The sequence below is a fragment of the Scedosporium apiospermum genome, assembly GCF_000732125.1.
Source record: "Scedosporium apiospermum strain IHEM 14462 chromosome Unknown SEQ_SAPIO_0095, whole genome shotgun sequence".
Lineage (NCBI taxonomy): Eukaryota > Fungi > Ascomycota > Sordariomycetes > Microascales > Microascaceae > Scedosporium > Scedosporium apiospermum.
Window position 1 is genome coordinate 462,446 of NW_015971796.1, and position 18,700 is coordinate 481,145.

Below are 18,700 nucleotides of genomic sequence, written 5' to 3' on the forward strand. Positions count from 1 at the left end.
CCTATTTGGAGGCCAACCTATGGCGTGGACGACCGCACGGGGAAGGCTCCATTATGTGAAGAAAATCAAAGCCATGAGAAGTAACTCTGAGAAAGGGAACAGGTGAGATTAAGACGCCCAAACTCCCAAATTCAACACTAATCAAGGTCCATATGATATCGAAAAGTCAAGAGAAAGCAAGAAGGAATGAGCTGAATGTTGAGATTATTATCGCCCTAGTACTATAAATAGTAAATCGATCATCGATTGGTCATCTGCTCTCCTAAACCGCCGGCAGTATCACAAGTCCGCAAAGACTCTCGCCAATGCACACTTAAGCACTTCGAGCTTTTCTTCACTGGGAGGAACGGAGACTTCAGGCCTATATTTTTCCGCCCACAGGTCGACATTCTTTTCTTCGATTTGCCTTGTTTCGACCTATTCAGGCTATTCATACAGCAGCATCCCGAAGTCAAGAAGATTCATACGATTGCCATTCCCGAATTCGCTATGGAGCACTACTGGAATGCATTTCCTGCCGTGAGATTTGTGCTAGTGGCCGGGGGTCTGTCCGACAGGCGGCACGAACGACACTATCACCCTATAGACTTCGTACGGGATCGTTCGAGGAGGATGGAGGAAGAGAAATCGAAGAGTTGTATTACCAAGAAACGGGGTCCGAGCAGTCGATCTCTCTGTTTGACGTGGCACCACCTGGCTATGACTTGAGCGATGACTTGAAGTGGTTGTGGAAGGATTTTCGGCGGCATTTGCAGTGGGCAGCCCATTGTCACCTGGAGTATATAGATTGGAAGGGAGGTTGGGAGTGCTAACAAAGGCAATGAGAGGATGGATTTGGAGAATAGGGCTTCTAAAATGATTTGGATGCGAGGCTGTTGGTTCCTACGCTTGGCTCCTGATCGCTCCGGCGCCGTCTCTTGATAGTCGAACTCGTGGCCGCTGAAAATAGGCACGAAGGGATAGCTACTACTCAGGCAAAGTCGACACCTTGAAGGATAGGCAGGAATATAGGTCTGAATTTTAGTCACTCACTACTCTTTATCTTTTTTCTTTTAATTTTTAAGTATGAGACAGTGCTTATCTACACCCTTAACTAAACCATTTAAACTTTAAGGCCTCTAGGCATCTTGACGAAGCCTGCCTTTTCGGATGTGTCGGCCGACTAGTGTTACTTCTAGCGTGGCTTTAGTACTACAACTACTCGAGCTGTAGGGAGGTGCCCAGGGATGTAGCTTGTGGAGGTGGCGACTAAGTCTCAAAGTATAAAGCCGTCGCCGCTTACAGAGTATCTAACTAAGACTTTAGCGGTATAAACTGAACCCTCTGATCTATTGCAGATCTCATTACGGCTAGCTTCTTTTTTAATTTTAAGGAGAATCTGGAGACATACTACGAGCTTCTATGTCATTTCCAGCATCCTGGACCATTTAGAGTTTGCCAAGAGAATAACGGGGAGAGGAGGAATGTCACCGGCAAGCTATCCAGTGATGCTTCTCAGCGGTATAACATCTTCCGCGTAACTGGGTAATGGTCCTCCGGTTCCCTGTCTCCTTTTATGCCGACACCTAGCCTCCTTCCGATGAATGAAACCTGCGCTTGCTGTATGCCTGCCGTGATGGTTTCAGCTACAAGCTCGACTCCAACAGTGTTTGAAGCACGCATGCCGAGGGATATTCCGCGTTCCCAGTTAGGTGAAGGCTCTTTCAAAACCATCAGTACGTTAGAGCGAGCGGGTTCAGTGCTCTCCATCTTGGGCTGTCTTTTCATTTTAGTCACGTTCAGCACGTCCGGCGCCTTCCGAAAACCGATCAACCGGCTTGTTTTCTATGCATCCTTTGGAAATTTAATGACAACTATTGCCACATTGATATCTCGGTCTTTTGTCGATAATCCAAATTCTGCTGGCTGCCAGTTGCAAGCCTTCCTAATCCAAATGTAATTAGATCTATTCGTTCTCTAGCGACAAGCACAGAGTTTATGCTGACGAAAATTCAGGTTCATGCCAGCCGACTCTCTCTGGACGTTGTCGATGGCAATCAATGTTTATCTTACATTTTACCGCAGGTTTGACGCTCCGAAGCTTCGCAAGCTAGAGCTTCCCTATCTCCTCTTTAATTACGGCGTACCTTTTGTTCCGGCGTTTGTATTTATCTGGGTGAAGGACCGCGAGGGAAATCGAGTTTACGGCAACGCCACGCTTTGGTGTTGGATTACCTGGGAGTGGAAGATATGGAGAATCATTGCCTTCTACGGGCCCGTCTGGTGCGTTGAATGTCGGGTATTTTGCCCTCTAGGGCACAAGCTAATCTCAACGTCGTACACTAGGGTTGTCATCATTACAACAATGTTCATATATTTTAAGGCCAGTGGGACTCTATACAAAAATAGGAAGCGGCTCCACGCCTTTCGCGTCTCCGAGATTGAAACGGACTCTCTCTCTCGCAGGATCACGGAAGTTTCCACCACGACGGAAGTGAATGAGGGTTCTTATGGCGTCAGACCGGCCGCCCGTGCTCTCGTGCGTTACCGCAGTGATGGGGTTGGCGATGCAGGTGGTAGGGCCGCTTACCCGGCCACAATTTCAGCGGGTGAAGAGGAGTGGAGACACACGAACCGCGCCGAGGCCGGCAACTCCGCATCCATCCGCCCAAGCCCGGCAATCAGGAGAATAGAGCGACGGATAATAGGCTACGAAATCAACAAGGCAGCTTGGTCTTACGCCAAGTATGCTATTCTCTTCTACGCCGCCATGTTCGTTACGTGGATTCCCTCGACCACCAACAGGTTATACTCGCTACTCAATGAGAACCGGGTGCTTTTACCACTAGAGTATCTGGCAGGATTTGTGCTCACGCTCCAGGGATTCTGGAACTGCATCATCTATATGAAAACGTCATGGCTTGGATGCAAGACTTTGTTTCGAGAACTTTGCATTGCAGTACAGTCCCGAATTGCCGGGATTCTAGCACCGTTGAAGCGCGATATCACCTAGGCAACATCTTAGAATGTTTAGAATTGTCCTTACATTTAAAGATTTTATAATTACCAGTACCTACTATACTTACTAAGTTTGAGAAACTCGTACATCCTCAACAAGCACATTTCAGACGTTCGATCAAAGCGCCGCCGCAGCATTTTTCGGACCAATAAGGGAGAAATAAGAATGGAGAGGACACCCGCTGACGGTGCTACTTCAAGTAATATTGAGCAGCCGCACTTTGCATTTCTATTCCAGGCTTCCCTACCGAAACTATCGATCTTTCCTTCGAGAAAGGGAAAGCATGCATGATGGAAGCAGTTACTAGCTCAACGCCATGTTGACCCTTCCTTGTACATATCTTGGCTCCGCACTTAGTGGTAGTTGGATCGATTCTGGTCTCCATATCCCGAAGCGGCCTGGTGGCAAGCTAAAATCTGACGGCTTTCTCCTTATGGGTCGAAGCGCTAAGACGTGGGCCTAGAAATCCCCGAAAACGGTTGCCCCAGCTCGCCACCCATGGTCCACTTCTTTATTGTTGCTTCTAATATTGTCTTGTTTGGGGACCTGAGAGCACATCCCGCCAATTAGACCCTTCAATGAGTCTACAAGCGAGGTGCCTTTTGACAGTCATGAAGAAGAAGAGTAAATACACTGTCAAGGGTGTTGGGACCTGAATCGCAAGTTGGGCTAGACAATATTGAATACAATGCCTTAGCTTGACAACCCTTGTGTGTGTCTAGGGAGGAAACCAGCTATTGCCAGGCTTCCAGAGTGATCAAAATGTTGGTATAAATGGCTAGAATTCTGCGTCTGCCGACATTCGACGTTGCTCATCACCAGCCAAATTTCTCTCTTCTTTTTTGCACATGGTTACGATGGCCAGCGATTTACTCCGTTCTTTTGTCGAAACCTACACACGCGAAACAGCCTTCTATGCCAAGGTCGCATCTCTCGCCGAAGAAAGATGCCGGAAGACGCTCAGCGAAAACGGCATCCCCGCCATCGTCACCTCACGAGCGAAGCGCCCCGACCGGCTACTAGAGAAACTCAAGCAGCGTCATGCTGAAAAGACCTACGCCACCACACAAGAGATATATGATGATCTTTTCGACCTCGCGGGTGTGCGCGTTGCCTTGTACTTTCCTGGCCAGGAGTACCAGGTCGTGCGACTCATCCAGAAGGCTTTCGAGATTGTGAAGATCAAGCCCATGGGTGATAGCCCGATTCAGCCTGTCGATAATGGCAAGGCGAGGATTTCATCAGTGGGGAAGCCTGTCGGTGACCTTGCGCCTGGGAACACCCTCAGTGTCGTCAATAGCCTTGTTGCCCAGGGCGGCGATGACGAGGAAGAAGTTATGCCTTACCGGGACCAGTTTCCTGGCTACCGAGCAGTTCATGCCCGAGTCAAGCTGGGTACAGCAAGTCTTCCAGAAGATCAGACGCCATACGGAACCCCCCTGATCGAGATCCAAATCGCGTCGCTGCTTATGCACGCCTGGTCCGAGGTCAATCACGATCTGGCCTACAAGACTCTCAACGGCGAGCTCTCAGTCGACGAACTGCGCATGCTCGACGGAATAAACGGCCTCGTGCGCACGGGAGAGGTTCTCTTGAACCAGCTCAAGGCATCAGTGGACGCGAGGATCGCTACGCAGAACCGCCCGTTCGCAAATATGTTCGAGCTCGGCGCCTTTGTGCAAAGCTACGCGCCGTACGATCCGAGTGACAATAAGTATCGCCTTGGCTCTCTCTCGAGTTTACTTCAAGTTCTCAGGCATTTGGGAATCGACAAGCCCACCGTGCTGGGGACCCATTTGCAAGAGTGGGCTAAGGATGCCTCAAATCTCAAGAGGTACCCCTTGACCAATTCAATCCTCGATCATCTCCTCGCCAAGTTGAAGGACGGAAGCCCGACGGACCTAACCAGGCCATTCCTTTTAAAACGCCTCAACGAGAAGCTATCAGAGAGGTCTGACTCGGAAAAGCAGAACGTTGTTCTTCGCATTTTGCAGAGTACTTGCAGCTCAAAAGTTCTCACAGAGGCCAAGGACGTAGCGCTTCAGCTCCCTGCATCTTATGAAGTTCTGAGGAGCATGGGTGTTTTGGGCAACGACGGAGGTTCACCCACCACAACTCGGGACCTGGAGGAGGCCAGCAAAGCAGTAGGGGAGTTATGGGATTGGTTCGCAATGAACGAAGTTACGGCGGCCAGAATTGCCTTGGGGATGGGGCAGGCTAGAGTGGGCAGAGAGTATGCCAATGCGGCGGAATAACTGTTGTCTCCTTTGGGCAGAGTATTCGTGTTGCAGAACTCTTTTATCAATACCTCGCGTGAGGAAAAGCATCACCAGCGCTCCGAATATAAAGATGTCTGTTCTTGCCTGATGCCCACAAGTACCTGTCAGCTCCTAAATCTCCCTCGAACGTCTGGATAGCGCAAAGGTAGCATGACAAAAATTCATTGCCCTTCCATCTTACACCTTGGGACTTAGGCGGGACTTATACGCTTCATACTCATATCCACCGTGGATGGAAACCCCGCCCACTGATCGCTCAGTGGGTTGGAATGGATTTGAGTGGCCGTACGTAGTATGCTGGCTTTTTTAATCCGCGAAGGATATTAGGTGATGATGTTTCTTGCGAGTCCCTGCAGAAGTCACTCGCCAGCCAAGTTGAATCCTAGTAGACCAGAAACAGGAGTTGAAGGGCGGCATCCCGGAGAAAGAACAGCACTTAGCCAGATGTAGATAGGTGTCATCTAATTCCAATTCTCTGATAATCTATGAAAGGACCAGTTGGCATATACTGATGGATTTGGCCAATGTCTAGTCTAGTCTCCGCCTCGATTTACTAGGATCCACGTCAGTGGAACCAATTGGGTTGGTCTTTGTGAATCCGCAACGATTTCGCGAATCAGGGTGACCACGGAAACCGAGAGTTTAAAAGCCATAGTTGATTCATTTATATAGACACCATAGACTCTGTAAACAAATGCCGCTATGCTATTTATCAACATTCCCGGAAGGTGAAGTCTGCATGTCCTAAGGTTATTGCCAACCAATGGACACTGCATCTCTCTACTCTTCTTTCCTCAACTATCCCACTCAAAAGAGGAGAGAAGACAAAAGGCTAAATTAGACAGTATTAGACAGACATCCACAAATTATATGAGGAAAGACACAGCTTACAAGACATGTGTTTTTATTCCATCCTACCCACAATCAAAGCCAGGCCGCCCCAATTCAGCAGCTCCCTTCCTCTCTAGCCATATTCATACTGGTGTGACATACAGCGGGTCGAACTGGCCGTTATAGACGACCACCGTAGGTGTAGGGGACGAGTCGACTCTTACTGGTATAGGGTCCGAACTCAAATTGTCGACAGTGACCCTCACAGGCGTGGATCCGTATGGCCGGATGGCTACCAGGAGTGGGTTTTCGGCGTCCCTGTTGCGATATTGCTTGACTTCGGCTACCAGGACGGCGAGGGAGATGAGAATGCCGATTTGGAGTAGGACGGACACGAAGCGGAGGATGTTTGTGAAGGCGGAGCCGCGTGATTCGGTCATTGTGGTGGTGAAAGTTGGGATCGGGAGAGGGCTTTTTAGAATCGTGTGGGTTGGGCGTTGGTTTTCTGTTGTGACGGCCTGGTCTGGGAGGCTCGTGCTTGCGTGGCGCTGGAGGATGAAGGTTGAGGGAGAGAGATGGGCGTAGTAGTGAGATTGGGGAGAAAAAGCTTGCTGGGAGCAGAGAGGACGAAGTCGAAGCGCAAAGGGCAAAGGGCAGGAATAAAGAGAGACGCTCACAGCCTTGGCATTTTCACGATGTGGTTAGACTAGGTTCCATCGTGTCTGAGTGTTAATCACGGCCTGCCTCTTATAGTAATAAGATACAGACGAATATCTAGCCGCTCACATTCCAAAGAGATGACGGATGATCGCGTGCGCGTCCGATCGCATGTGGCTTTGTAGGTATTTTAGGAGGGGACAGCTGCTCCTCTTCGAAAAAGGAACGCATTGGTCATACCAGGCTCAACAGCTATACTACATCTACTTCATAAAACGCTTCGTGCCGACTTCGAGAGCCGGTGATGACGAGGAAACGATCGGGGTAACCCCGCGCACACCATTGCCCAATCTGTCGAACCGAACGACAACGGCAGATCTGGACTAGACCCAACACAGAAAAAAGAGGTACGATCCGCTCCCGTAGATCCACCTGATTGATAACTTGACCCAAAGATGATAAACTGCGAAATGACCGCCAAGCTCGACCAGCACAACACTGTGGGCACAGTACCCCAACGAGCAATAGGGCCCCTGTGTTCCTCCGCTGGCGAGCGACAATTGAACGCCCCAGGCCCTAAAAATCACTGACCCCATGTGCTCCTGATAGATCGATGATATTGACACTCTTCCCCAGGAAGGTCACAAACAACGCCGAGGTTGCTGCTGATGACCTCTGACATTTGTCCGAAACACTCAGTCCTGCTCCTTTATAGTCCATGTTTCCCGAAATATTGTTCATTTCCGCATTTACCGGTAATTTCCCGGTCTCTGCCTACATTCTAATAGTGCAGGCCCTATCTTGGGACTGTTTCATCTGATGATGCAGCCTTAAAGGAACGGGAGAGCAGCTACATACATTACATACATAGTACGAGAGTGAATTTCGGACTTAGGTTGATGCCATGAAGGTGAAATCCAGTCATGAAGTATAACAATGTTCGACAAAGAGGATCCGACTCATAAACTATGGAGCAATACTTGGCAGGTTATGCCATCTTTACTTGTTTGGTTTACACGGGTTCCCGAGTCCCGAGTCAAGTCATCCCCCTATCTTATTCTTCGCACATATAAGCTTGCGTATCCATAGAGAAAGAGAGACGTTAGTCAATAGATGATTACATTAGTCGATGAATTCCAAAATCCTGGATGTCAAGGTGCCTTCTATTCGCAAACAAGCAGAAATAGCCTCCCTTCCAAGCCACAGCTAATCTCTTCTTGCTCAGCATTCTAGAACCCAGCAGTGTTCCATCTTTCCTGCTTCATCTTCCCAAATCTGCTCTTTCCCACATTGAGATACTCAGCTAAGCGTATGTGCCCAGAAACTTGGCCGGATTCTCAATGGCACGCCTCGTGCTCTCATCCAAATCCTCCTGGGGCAGCCCCAACTCCTCGTTGGCAAGCTTGTGATTCTCCTGCCACGCCATGGCCGCGGCGTCTGGCTTCTCAGGATAGAACCAACGCGTGTACAGCGCCCTTGTAAACGCCGTGTTGTCACCAGCCTTGACCTTCTCCAAAGCGCTGGCGAACCGCTCAACAGAGGGTTCGTAGGTAATCTTCCAATCGGACTCCTTGGTGTCGGTGACGCGGAGTGCCGACTCGAGCATGTCCCTCTGGCTGACGTAAAAGGACGAAATGTAGACGTTCCTATTCTTGTACCTCTCCTCGATGACTTTCTCGTCAAGATCGAACAGAGCCGCAACAGCACGGCCAGTCTGCTCCCAAGTCGTGGTGTTTATCTTCGCCTTCCCGTCATCGAAGAGGACGACAGATCGCTCCTTGAAATCGAAGCCATATCGGTCTGCGGTGCCGATGAGACTGAACTCGTACCAAAATCCCGAGACGAACTCGATCCACTTCAACCCCAGGGTCTCGACGAGCTGCTCGGCAGCGCGTTGCTCAATGCCCAGGAATATGTCGGCCCAGGCGGCGTGGGAGGCGTCACCGCCCCAGCCGTTGGGAACCACGTAACGGACACCGGCCTCAGCAGCTGCCTGGATGAGTTTGGCTTGCGTGTCGCGGGGTGCCCGGGCCGATAAGGTGATGATGAGGACGTCTTGGCCGCGGAGGGCGGAGACGAGGGACGCGTGTGAGTAGTCGGTTTGGGCGGCCTTTACTCCCTCCGGGGTTGGAGCGGCACCGGGTGCGCCGCGGGTGATGGCGGTTAGGGTGTGGTGGCCGGATTTGAGGAGTTCGGAAGTGATGAATCTGCCGACGTTGCCAGTGGCCTGGGTCTTCGTCAGTATGTTGCATGGATACATTATCGACAGGGATGTTGGGTTTGAATTATGTCGGGACTTACACCGACAATGGCGATGTTCTTGAGGATAGCCATAGAGTCAAAGGTAGACGATAATGTCAGGACGTGTGGAAAGGAGTGGTCGAGGGGTGCTTGAAAGGATTGTTTCTTTTTTTGCTTGGGAAAGCTAGGGGAAAAGGCAAGACTCGACCTCCCAAGGTAGGCAAGCCCTTGAATTTATATCCGCTCTCGTCTTTCGAACCATGCCGGGCACTTCGGACAAGAGTTAGCGATGTGGTTTTGAACCCCCCCCTTTCCTCACATTAATCGTGGGTTGCAGGGGCTGCAGGAACCCCTCCCTCACCTCACCTCAATCTGCCTATGTAGAGAGCTTGCACGCTAACCTCGCCTGTTTCTCGCTCATGGAGACCCCACCGATTTTCCCTGCGTCACCGTCTCGGGGCCAAGGACGCTTTAAATCCGAGGAGGTGTACCCTCCCTCGCCGCAACCGAAAATAGCAGCACATAAAAGCTTGATTTTTCGCGTCCGGACTTAAAAAGGTTCCACCCCAAACTTCAGCGATTAAAATCCGTGCTACAAACAATACAACCTAACTTCTGGTCACGATGCTACGCGGGTGGATCGACCGAATCCTCCTCGGTAAATTGGGGCTGGCCCACTCACAAACCATCAATACGCCGACTCCAACGGGGATAAGCTTCAGTTGTGATAGGGTCCCCCAAGGATCCACAGATGCCGGAGGAACAAACGATTGAACCCACTCTAGGCAGGGCTGTCGAAGGAAAGGGAGGGTATACGTCATCGGCTTGTCGGGGCACGTTTTGAGCGTTGATAATGAGAAGTCGGAATACCGCCCTAAGAAACTGATGTGCTTGGATTCGCTGAAGATAGTGTGATGGTGTTAAGACGTGCCGCGATGAAGGATAGATGAATAATTAATTCTACATGGAACAGGGACATGTAATTCCAGGTCTTCGAGGTGGGAAGCTGCTTTTCGTCTGTCTTTTCCTTCCTTCCACTTAATACCACTTCAACAAGTCTTATATCGAGTTCAGCCAGCACCTTAGGATTCGACTTCCATTTTCAGCCGTTTCAGCCACTACAATGCAGTTCCTTCATTTCCAGTTCGTTTCATAACGAATTGAGAGTCGATTTCCCGTTTATTTCGTGGGAAGCCGCTGTCTTACGTGGCCCCATAATGACACCTTCTTTTCAGCTCCCGCTTCTATTGGGACTTTTATTCCGTCTTTCCAGGATTTTTTTTTTCCATTAATCAACGGAATTGACATCTTCTAGTTTGAGCAGGAGCTTTGCAGCTGCCATTGGGCGTCCATTGCTTCCTTCTTTATGTGTGTTGTTATGGTGAGAGCTGTCCTGATCCATTTCAATTCGGAGCAAGCTAATTATTCACCTTGAATACACACCTCAGTGCTCTTCCTTCTTCGGCTTCTTTCTGAGAGCTAAAGGACGACGGGATGCTCGTACCCCTGGCGCCCAGGATGGCAATTCGGCCCACGAGACAGGTGCCCGCACTTAAGCCTTGTCATTTCCACTGCCGGATCCAGCTCGGACAGCGGTGATATCTCGTTTCCGCACACCTGGCCTGCGTCCGCGGGCCCCGCGAGCCTTGGACTGTGCCCATTTTGTTCCTACATCAGTTCATTTCCGCCCAGGGAACCCTACGAACAGGTACAGCTCTGTATGCCATCGGTAGATTCAGCAATAAGGTTCTCATGAGAAACGGATAACGTAGTTTAGAAATTCGACCCAAGGGCTTGCCGAAAACTAGTAAGAGGAGATAGACACTCCCCTTGGAAGGGCTCCCGGCCAGTGTGAGCCGAATCACACCATCAGGTCTCAAGGAATAGACGAATATCACATCCGTTAAACTAGTGCAGCCCTGTCTCCCTATACCCGTCAAGGCTAAATTCTCTTGGCACCGCATGGTGGAAATTCAGGTTCCATAAAATTGCAAGCCCAAGCGGCCCAGACCGCGTTTTATTGCTCAGCTCGCTGAAGCTGGCCTCCTTTTCACCCCATTTTCGCCGTCACCTTGCATTTCCATAGCGCCCTGCAGGGGCCGTTTCCTCACTTGGTCTCGGCGAATAAGACGCGGATGGGGTTCTTCATCGGGCTTGGCGGTGATCGGGACCATAACCATAAATAACATGAAGAATTCGCTTTTCTTTTGGCCAACCGCATAAGGCCCTATCCCTCCCAGGGCCTGGCTCATTCTTTCCTCCTACCTTATTCGTTCGTTATCTTTTGTCCATCATTGCTCTCGCCATGTGGCCCCGTGGACTCGTCGTCGGGGCGTTTTCGGCCCTCGCCCTCACAGGCAGTCATGCTCTCAACCTTCGTCGATGCGACACACCATCATCTTCTGCCATCGAAGATCCGGTAACCACTACTTCGGCCGAGCCCACTCCTACAGCTCCGGTCTGCTCCAACCTGGTCGGCAATCCTAGCTTCGAAGATGGAAACAACGATTGGGAGTTTTACACCGCTATCGTCACGGCGAATGATCCATCTGTTGCCGTTACCGCCCAGGATGGAGACCACTACGTGTCCGTCGTCGACCTTGCCATCTTTCCGTTAATTTATAGATCACTAATACGTATGGTCTCCCTACCAGGCTAATGAAGATTTTCCGGTGGGCTACATGGGGCTATGTCGCTCAAACCGTTTCCTCCATGGAAGTCGGCAAGTCCTACAAGATGAAATTCCACTACGGCCTAGGTCTCGTCCAGCAGGTCAACGTGGCCGGCTGCAAGCTCTCCGTCAAGCTGAACTGGGCCATAGTCGGCTCCGAAATAACCCTCGCATACCAAACGCCCGGCGAGTACCACGAGGTGGTGCGCACGCTTGTTCCGACGGTCGCAAACCCCTTGGTGCATATCTATCTTGCGTGCAACGCTGCGAGCCCGGCGGACGTCGACGTCCTCTTGGACAACATTTCCATCGTCGAGGATCCTTGCGTCGAGGAGCCTGCTCCCACCGAAACGCCGACTGCGCCTGCTGAGCCCGTTTGCACGAACCGCATCGCCAATCCCAGTTTCGAGAATGGGGCGGACGATTGGACTGTTCCTTATGGCATTATCCAGGGTACTTCTGGCTCCATGACCGCTCAGGACCAAAGCAAATACTTGTACGTTTGAACCAGGGGTGGTTGTATCCTGGGTTATCTCTCGCCCCGATATTGTCCTACAACTTGGAAAACAGGTACTAACCACGTCTTTCTTCCATGCAGATACCTCACCCTGCCAAGCGGCTTTACCACGACTTTTAGCCAAGGTCTGCCCGACGTAGAAGTTGGCCAGACATACACTCTAGGTCTTCATTATGCTCTCGGTTCTTTCCAGGCCTTCGTCGCCGAACAATGCTATTTCTCCATCTCCCTCGACGGCGTGCAGCTGGGAGATACGGTTTATCCTACTCCAGGGCCTGTTTCCCAGTGGGAGCTGGTGGAGAGAACCTTTACAGTCGCGAATTCTTCGCCCGTACTACGGGTCACGTCCTCGTGCAACCAAGGCCAGGCCGGGTTTATGATGGATGGATTCTCTCTCGTCGACTCCGCTTGTCTTTAACTGTATAATACTATTGGGTGGGTCTTCGCTTAGTCTGAAAGGGCCTGCACCGAAAGGTCACCCCTGATGTCGAGACTCTGGATCAACCAGCAAATATTGTATTACATCGTTTAATATAATCCGGTATCTAGATTTGGAACTATTTCCCAAGAACCTCCAAAGTGGAGAGTGGTAACTTGTGACTGTCGCTCCCTTCACACTTCGCCAGTGCCAACACATTACCAGTCTGCTACCTCCCGTAACCTCAAAACGCCCGAGCAGTCCTCCTAATCACACACATGCCACACCCAAAAGCCTACTCTCCCCCCTAATCAGAAATTGCTCGTCACGCCAAGCTGGATGGCCTCGAGTCTCTCCGTCAACTCCTTCCACACCCTGCCCTGAAGTTCCTTGCTCCCGGCACCAGCCGCCCAACCCTCTGTAGCGTGGACCTTGCAGTGGGACAGGTATTTCCCATGCGTATCGGCGCCTTGAGATCCAGCATGGACGAGGGTACGGCTGCCCTGTTCCGTGGTTCGTGCGACGAGCTTCTTCAGGAGGTCCAAGGACCAGCTGTCGGACTCGCGAGCTAGCTCACTATTATTTTAATCCTTGTCGTTAGCCATGGACGCAGAAAGGTTACAAGAAAACAAGGGGCTGAAACTTGCGAGTGGCATAGACCGGGGTTTACGCAGTTAATCGTCACAGGATATTTGTCGGCCGGACATAGCTCTCCGATGGCCTGCACCGCGAGGACCTCGAGCAGCTTCGAGACGAGATACCTATCTTCCTTCGCCTTGTCCCACTTCGACTCATCGTTGAGCGCGTCAAAGATCTTGCCGTCGGGGGCTTTCCTCTCAGGGAACTTGGCCCACGCATGAACTTCCGACGCGACAATGGTCAAAGTCGGCCGCACGCCAAACTTCTCCGCCGTCGAACTTGAGCTTCGGCAACACCAGCGCCGCGAGCAGAAAAGTCGAAAAGACGTTCACCGTAATCGTCGACTCGCCGCCGTCGAACTTGGTATACTTCCCCGTCGCAATGCCGGCATTTTCGATCAGGATGTCCACGCGGGGGAGTTCATTCACGCGAGCCGCAAACGCCTTGACACTGTCATACTTGCCCAGATCCAGTTCCCATACCTGGATGACGTCGGGTCCGACCTTCGTGGAGGCTTCGATGTCCGCCTTGGCGGCGTTTCCCTTCTCGACGGAACGCACTGCGAGGATGAGGGTGGAGGCGCCGAGACGGGCGAAGTGGCGGGCGGCTTCTTTGCCGAGGCCAGTGTTGCTGCCGGTGATGATGACGGTTTTGCCGGCGTAGGAGGCCGAGGGGACGGGGAGATTTATGGTGAGTTGTTGGTAGATGAATTTTGGGAAGGAGGGCATTTTGGATGATTTTTGGTGGTCTTTCGTCGCGTTTGGGTATCAAAAAGAGCAGTATAGGGAACGAACTCGTCGATTTGCTGGCGGGCGGGAGCACCGGAAACGATTGGGGGGCCAACTTTATATACTTGTCTTTGCGATTAATGACCCTGCTTCACCTCTGAAAACCCCTCCCCCCTCCTTTCCGCCTCAAATATCCCATGGAGCCAAGCATTTTACCATTGTGTGTTGCCCTACCTCAGTAAAGTCCTTGACCCGGGAGCAACCTAGCGAGCATACACCGGACTTTAGCCCCAATCTCCGCCTCAGCCCCCCACTTTGGGTCAAAGAGGACTTGCTTCTCGGGGATAGCGCTAGCGAATCTGCCCGACGTTTCGCTGGCTGTCCTATCGCCGACATAAAGAAATGTCACGTCAGTTTGGGTCGCCGGGCGATGTGATGGAAATAAGAGTCTGACGGCGGAGGGAAAGCCGGGCACGTAATCTACTGCAGCGACATTCCTGCCTTGCGCGGATGCCCACTGATGTAAGACACTAGAGTCCGCGGGAGCTTTATCGGCCCGGAGCTCGTGGGAAATGTTTCTATCTTACGTATGTGCTGCACCGGTTGAGGTATATGGAGCAGGACAACGTACAAAAGCGAGAAATATAAAAGGAAGAATGTAATGATGGTAACTAGTTCCATCCGCCTACCTTCCAATTTTAAAGTGTGGAAGCACACGCGTCCATCTAGTTCCTCGGAATGCTCGCTAACTGGATCAAATAGCAGTAGATAATGTTAGCCTGGCTTGGCTCTCAATAGTCTGTCTTTAGTCGAAGTAGAGCGCTGCTCATCCACTAAAATTGCCCCGCAAGATTCGATCCTACCCGCCGACAAAAAGAAAGAGACTAGGTCCAACCAGGATTCGAACCTGGGCTTACGGAACTCTCAACATGAGCGTCAGAATCCGACGTCCTAACCAACTAGACCATTGGACCTTAAAGAAAATCGACAAGAGTGAGATTCGAACTCACGCCCCCGAAGGGATTGGCTCACTACTGGTAGCAGGCCAACGCGTTAACCACTCCGCCATCTTGCCTTTTTCTGTGATGGTTCGAATGCCCAGTTCCCAATAATAGCTAGCAGAGTTTCGGGGCTGCTGTGCGTCGTGTCTCGGGGCCCCCGCCTCCAAATGTTATCCCACAGCCACCGTTTCGCCTCTTGTGCGTCGCCAGGAAGACAAACTATTTCGCGAAGCAATGGTATTCTCAAGCTTGAAAATGTGATCAATCACCTTGTTTGTTTTACCACAAGCCGCGAATGACAATGACAACCAGGTACAAGCCCGAAAAAGAGAGGAAGAAAAAAATAAAAATAAAATAAAATAAAATAAACTTAATTAATTCTGGGATATTCGTAGTCGAAATGGCCCAGCGAAGATAGAGTGGAATCATTCGTCAAACAACTTGAGGGGAGGCTCATTCTGCCGTCCTCTACCGATTAGATGATGGGTGGGATTCCGCTACAAATATTACACACCTGTAACAAGATCCCCAACGAGAAGGGTCTAATGTAAGTTGTTGTTATATTCGGCGGAAATCTGGTATTAAAGAGATTGAAGACTCTTGGCTTCCATCATTGAGCGGATCCTGCGAGACAGTAGCTTTTGAAAGGTCTCTGCCACCGCCTGTTTGTAGGGAACGCTTAAGGCCGTAGGCTGCGGGGACGAGTAGATCCATTGCGATTCTGTGGTACGGGCGGTGAGGAGTGCCATTATTTTTAGGCATTTGCTCGGGTGGTTCGTTGGCATTGATGGCTTGTTGGTTCGAGTGCTCAAACCCCGCCCGTGATCCAGAACCACTTTCTCTCCTCCTCCTTTCCATTTCTCGAGGGCGATTTTTCCCTTTGCTGAACTCTAGTAACCAGAGACGTCTTTGTTTCCCCCCAAACCCTAATCATGGACACTTTGTCCCCCGAGAAAAAGGCGCAGCTCCACGAGGTTCGCGACCTCATGCTAGAAATCTACCAAACACTCGTCCGCATGCGCTATCTCAAGCCGGAATGGATTCACGAGGGCCCGCATAACCTTGACGCCCTCCAATCCCTCTATGAATCTCTGAATCTGGACCCCTCCGTCATCTACCTTTATAGTATCCTCCCTTACGTCGATAACGACGGTGATGAGAGGGGCGCCTTTTTCCAGGGCAGCTATTTCGCGGACTTTCGCAAGGAAGATGACGTGCGATACGGTCGCGACCCTCTGCATTACGGCGACGAAGACGGGGAACCGCACCTAAAACCCTGGATGACTCCCCTTTCTCGATTGGGAAATCATAAAAGCGTCATCATTTACAGCGCTGCATCCCACTATATCTGGATCTTTGATCAAGAGTCGATGGGCAGCACTGACCACAACCTTCATTCCGGGGCAATAATAATCCACGATGGCGGGGATACGGGTCGGGGAGAAGGAAGCAGGGAAGGGACACCGACTGACTCCCGCGTCGAGGCGGACCCGGTAGCTGTGGAACATGACGAAGAAGGAAACTCTAGCCAGAGTGAAGGAGATCACAGCGACCGGAGCGATCAAGAAATGGAAGATACCGAAGTCGAGTCCGTTGGTGGCGACGACGACGACGAGATGGATGACGACGAAGAAGACGAAGAGGATTGGGATGAGGAAGATGATGATGATTCCCAGGATGATGGTCCAAATTACGATGAGGGAGATGGCCGCCCCGCCCCCGAGGTCCTTCGCGACATTGTCAAGTGGTACAAGGAACTAAGAGAGACCCCCGCCGGCAGCGGAGTGACAGAGCCTGAGTGGGATCGGGATCTTGTCGTCCCGCTGTATCGAAAACACGGATGGCCCGGCGATGACTTCGACGGCGACGCCTTCGAAATCGACCGCATCCGGGGGATTTCCACGCGGGAGATCGAGAAACGCGCGAGACAACCGCTCGAACGGATAGAGAATCTCAAACTCCGCATTCCCTGGGAGGAAGAGAGAACCGAGAAGCTGCGCAGGTCGGTGGAGGCGGAGACGACTGTTGATGATGAGTGGGCCGTGCGCGGTGAACTTTGGAACCAAGAGAAGGCTTTGGAAGGCATGAAAGAGGAGCTGAAACGGACAGAGGACGATGTTGAAAGGCTAGGCCTCCGGGAGCAGCTTTTGCCACCGGACGAAGTCCCATTACTGGAGATGGTTACACTGCACGGTCACCGCCAATACTTGGAAGAACATTCCATCCCAAGACTTCAAGATGCACTGGCTGGGCGATCCAAGACGTACCGCAGCAAGGCATACCTCGAGGCCAAGATCCCATATCATCGAAATAGAATGGCCCTTTTGCAGAAAGCGTGGGACGCAGCTGCGGCCGACGCGGAACGTCTAGGTTCTGGAAAGGTTACGTCCGAGAACGGCCTTAGGGTCCTGGGCCAATGTGGCCCCGACAGCTTGCAGTTGGCAATCGAACACGATCTCAAGAAAGCGCAACGGAAATTAAGTGCTTTTAACGAGTGGTTGGCAGGCGTACCAGAGGAAGCGGCGTCGGCGAGGACGACAGTGGAGAAGCGAATAAAGAACACCGAGGACCAGATCGATGATTACCAGCGCCGGTTAGGACTAATAGCCAAGTCAAAGGAGAGCCGGGAACAAGAGAAATAGGTTCATTTCTTAGATGTAGAGCTAGACATTGCTTATATGTAGTGAAAGAGAAGGATAGTCTACTCTAGAGTTGATATTTTGAAATTTCTGGCTTTCCCCGGATTCGGTTTTCCAACAACGGCCATCAAGTCAGGCGACTCTTCTAAGTCCTAGTTCATAATGGAAGCACTCGCACAAGTGACAATCGCAGAAAAGAAAATCGGCGAAATGAAACAGAAATACAAATGTCGGGAAAAAAAAATTGAAAATCGAGAAAAAAAAATACTACCGGGATCTACGTTGAGCCAGCTTACGGTGAAAACCCCTGAATTAATTACATCCACGGTCCAACCTGGGGTCGAACAAGGAACACCTCTCGCGCTTTCACCAGCTGCCTGGAGAAGGCTTTAACCAGCCAGCTAAGCTCACAGACCCCTTGATGACGCCGCATTTTGTTCATTTCTATATAGTCTACTTGGTTGTGGTGTGTGGGCGAGGTGTAGGTGGTTCCTTCCTCCAGAGATCGGCCTTGCTCGCTCCTTCCCTAACTGCGTGGCGCTCTCATCACCGGAAAGGTTTGTCTCTGGTGCCGACTTCGCTCATTTTAGTTAAGTTAATGTGTGTCAGGACATAGAATAGCTCACGCTCGCATCAGGCCGAATAAATAGTCTCCTTAACGGCTACCCTCATCGTCAATGATAGTAACAGTTGCTGCCGTGTCGCTGGCTAGCAGGCTTGAAGGGCTTGAAGTTACAAATTCAAATGAGGAGTTCTGCTCGGTTGGAAGCATCTAGGATGGACCAGTTAAGAAACATGGGATGGATTTTCAGCCCTAGCCTGCTCCTGCATCCTTTATACGTCCAAGCCTTGTTTTCCCTCGTTTATTTCGTCAGGGGTGTCACACCTCGATCCTGATTTGATCCTGCCGACATTGCTTACGGCTCCGTCCAAGATTTTCCCATGCAGATGATTGCCCAAGATTACAAATAGAACAAAAGGACAGGGGGGGATGAGACGGCTCAAGTTACCCCGGGTTTAATAGGCAGTTTCCGTCACATCCCGCATAGACGCCGCCAGATCCACAAATTTCCTTTCAGGA

At 51.1% G+C, this 18,700-nt stretch overlaps 4 protein-coding genes and 3 pseudogenes across 4 annotated transcripts; 4 read left to right on the forward strand and 3 right to left on the reverse strand.

The window, feature by feature from the left end:
* Positions 1–1,999: 1,999 nt before the first annotated feature.
* SAPIO_CDS4951 (G-protein coupled receptor) lies at positions 2,000–2,992 on the forward strand (the record flags this gene model as incomplete). The annotated part of the gene is made up of 2 exons (XM_016787379.1): positions 2,000–2,262; positions 2,326–2,992. 2 exons carry the CDS (start codon positions 2,000–2,002, stop codon positions 2,990–2,992), a joined length of 930 nt encoding a protein of 309 aa, XP_016643054.1.
* An 863-nt stretch (positions 2,993–3,855) lies between these two features.
* On the forward strand, positions 3,856–5,253 carry SAPIO_CDS4952 (annotated as a pseudogene; the record flags this gene model as incomplete).
* A 998-nt stretch (positions 5,254–6,251) lies between these two features.
* On the reverse strand, positions 6,252–6,548 carry SAPIO_CDS4953 (annotated as a pseudogene; the record flags this gene model as incomplete).
* A 1,520-nt stretch (positions 6,549–8,068) lies between these two features.
* SAPIO_CDS4954 (CipA protein) lies at positions 8,069–9,099 on the reverse strand (the record flags this gene model as incomplete). The annotated part of the gene is made up of 2 exons (XM_016787380.1): positions 8,069–8,992; positions 9,067–9,099. 2 exons carry the CDS (start codon positions 9,097–9,099, stop codon positions 8,069–8,071), a joined length of 957 nt encoding a protein of 318 aa, XP_016643055.1.
* Positions 9,100–11,311: 2,212 nt separating this feature from the next.
* On the forward strand, positions 11,312–12,612 carry SAPIO_CDS4955 (uncharacterized protein; the record flags this gene model as incomplete). The annotated part of the gene is made up of 3 exons (XM_016787381.1): positions 11,312–11,592; positions 11,661–12,173; positions 12,276–12,612. 3 exons carry the CDS (start codon positions 11,312–11,314, stop codon positions 12,610–12,612), a joined length of 1,131 nt encoding a protein of 376 aa, XP_016643056.1.
* A 311-nt stretch (positions 12,613–12,923) lies between these two features.
* On the reverse strand, positions 12,924–13,979 carry SAPIO_CDS4956 (uncharacterized protein; the record flags this gene model as incomplete). The annotated part of the gene is made up of 3 exons (XM_016787382.1): positions 12,924–13,188; positions 13,374–13,456; positions 13,515–13,979. 3 exons carry the CDS (start codon positions 13,977–13,979, stop codon positions 12,924–12,926), a joined length of 813 nt encoding a protein of 270 aa, XP_016643057.1.
* A 1,933-nt stretch (positions 13,980–15,912) lies between these two features.
* Positions 15,913–17,622, forward strand: SAPIO_CDS4957 (annotated as a pseudogene; the record flags this gene model as incomplete).
* Between the last annotated feature and the right edge of the window lie 1,078 nt (positions 17,623–18,700).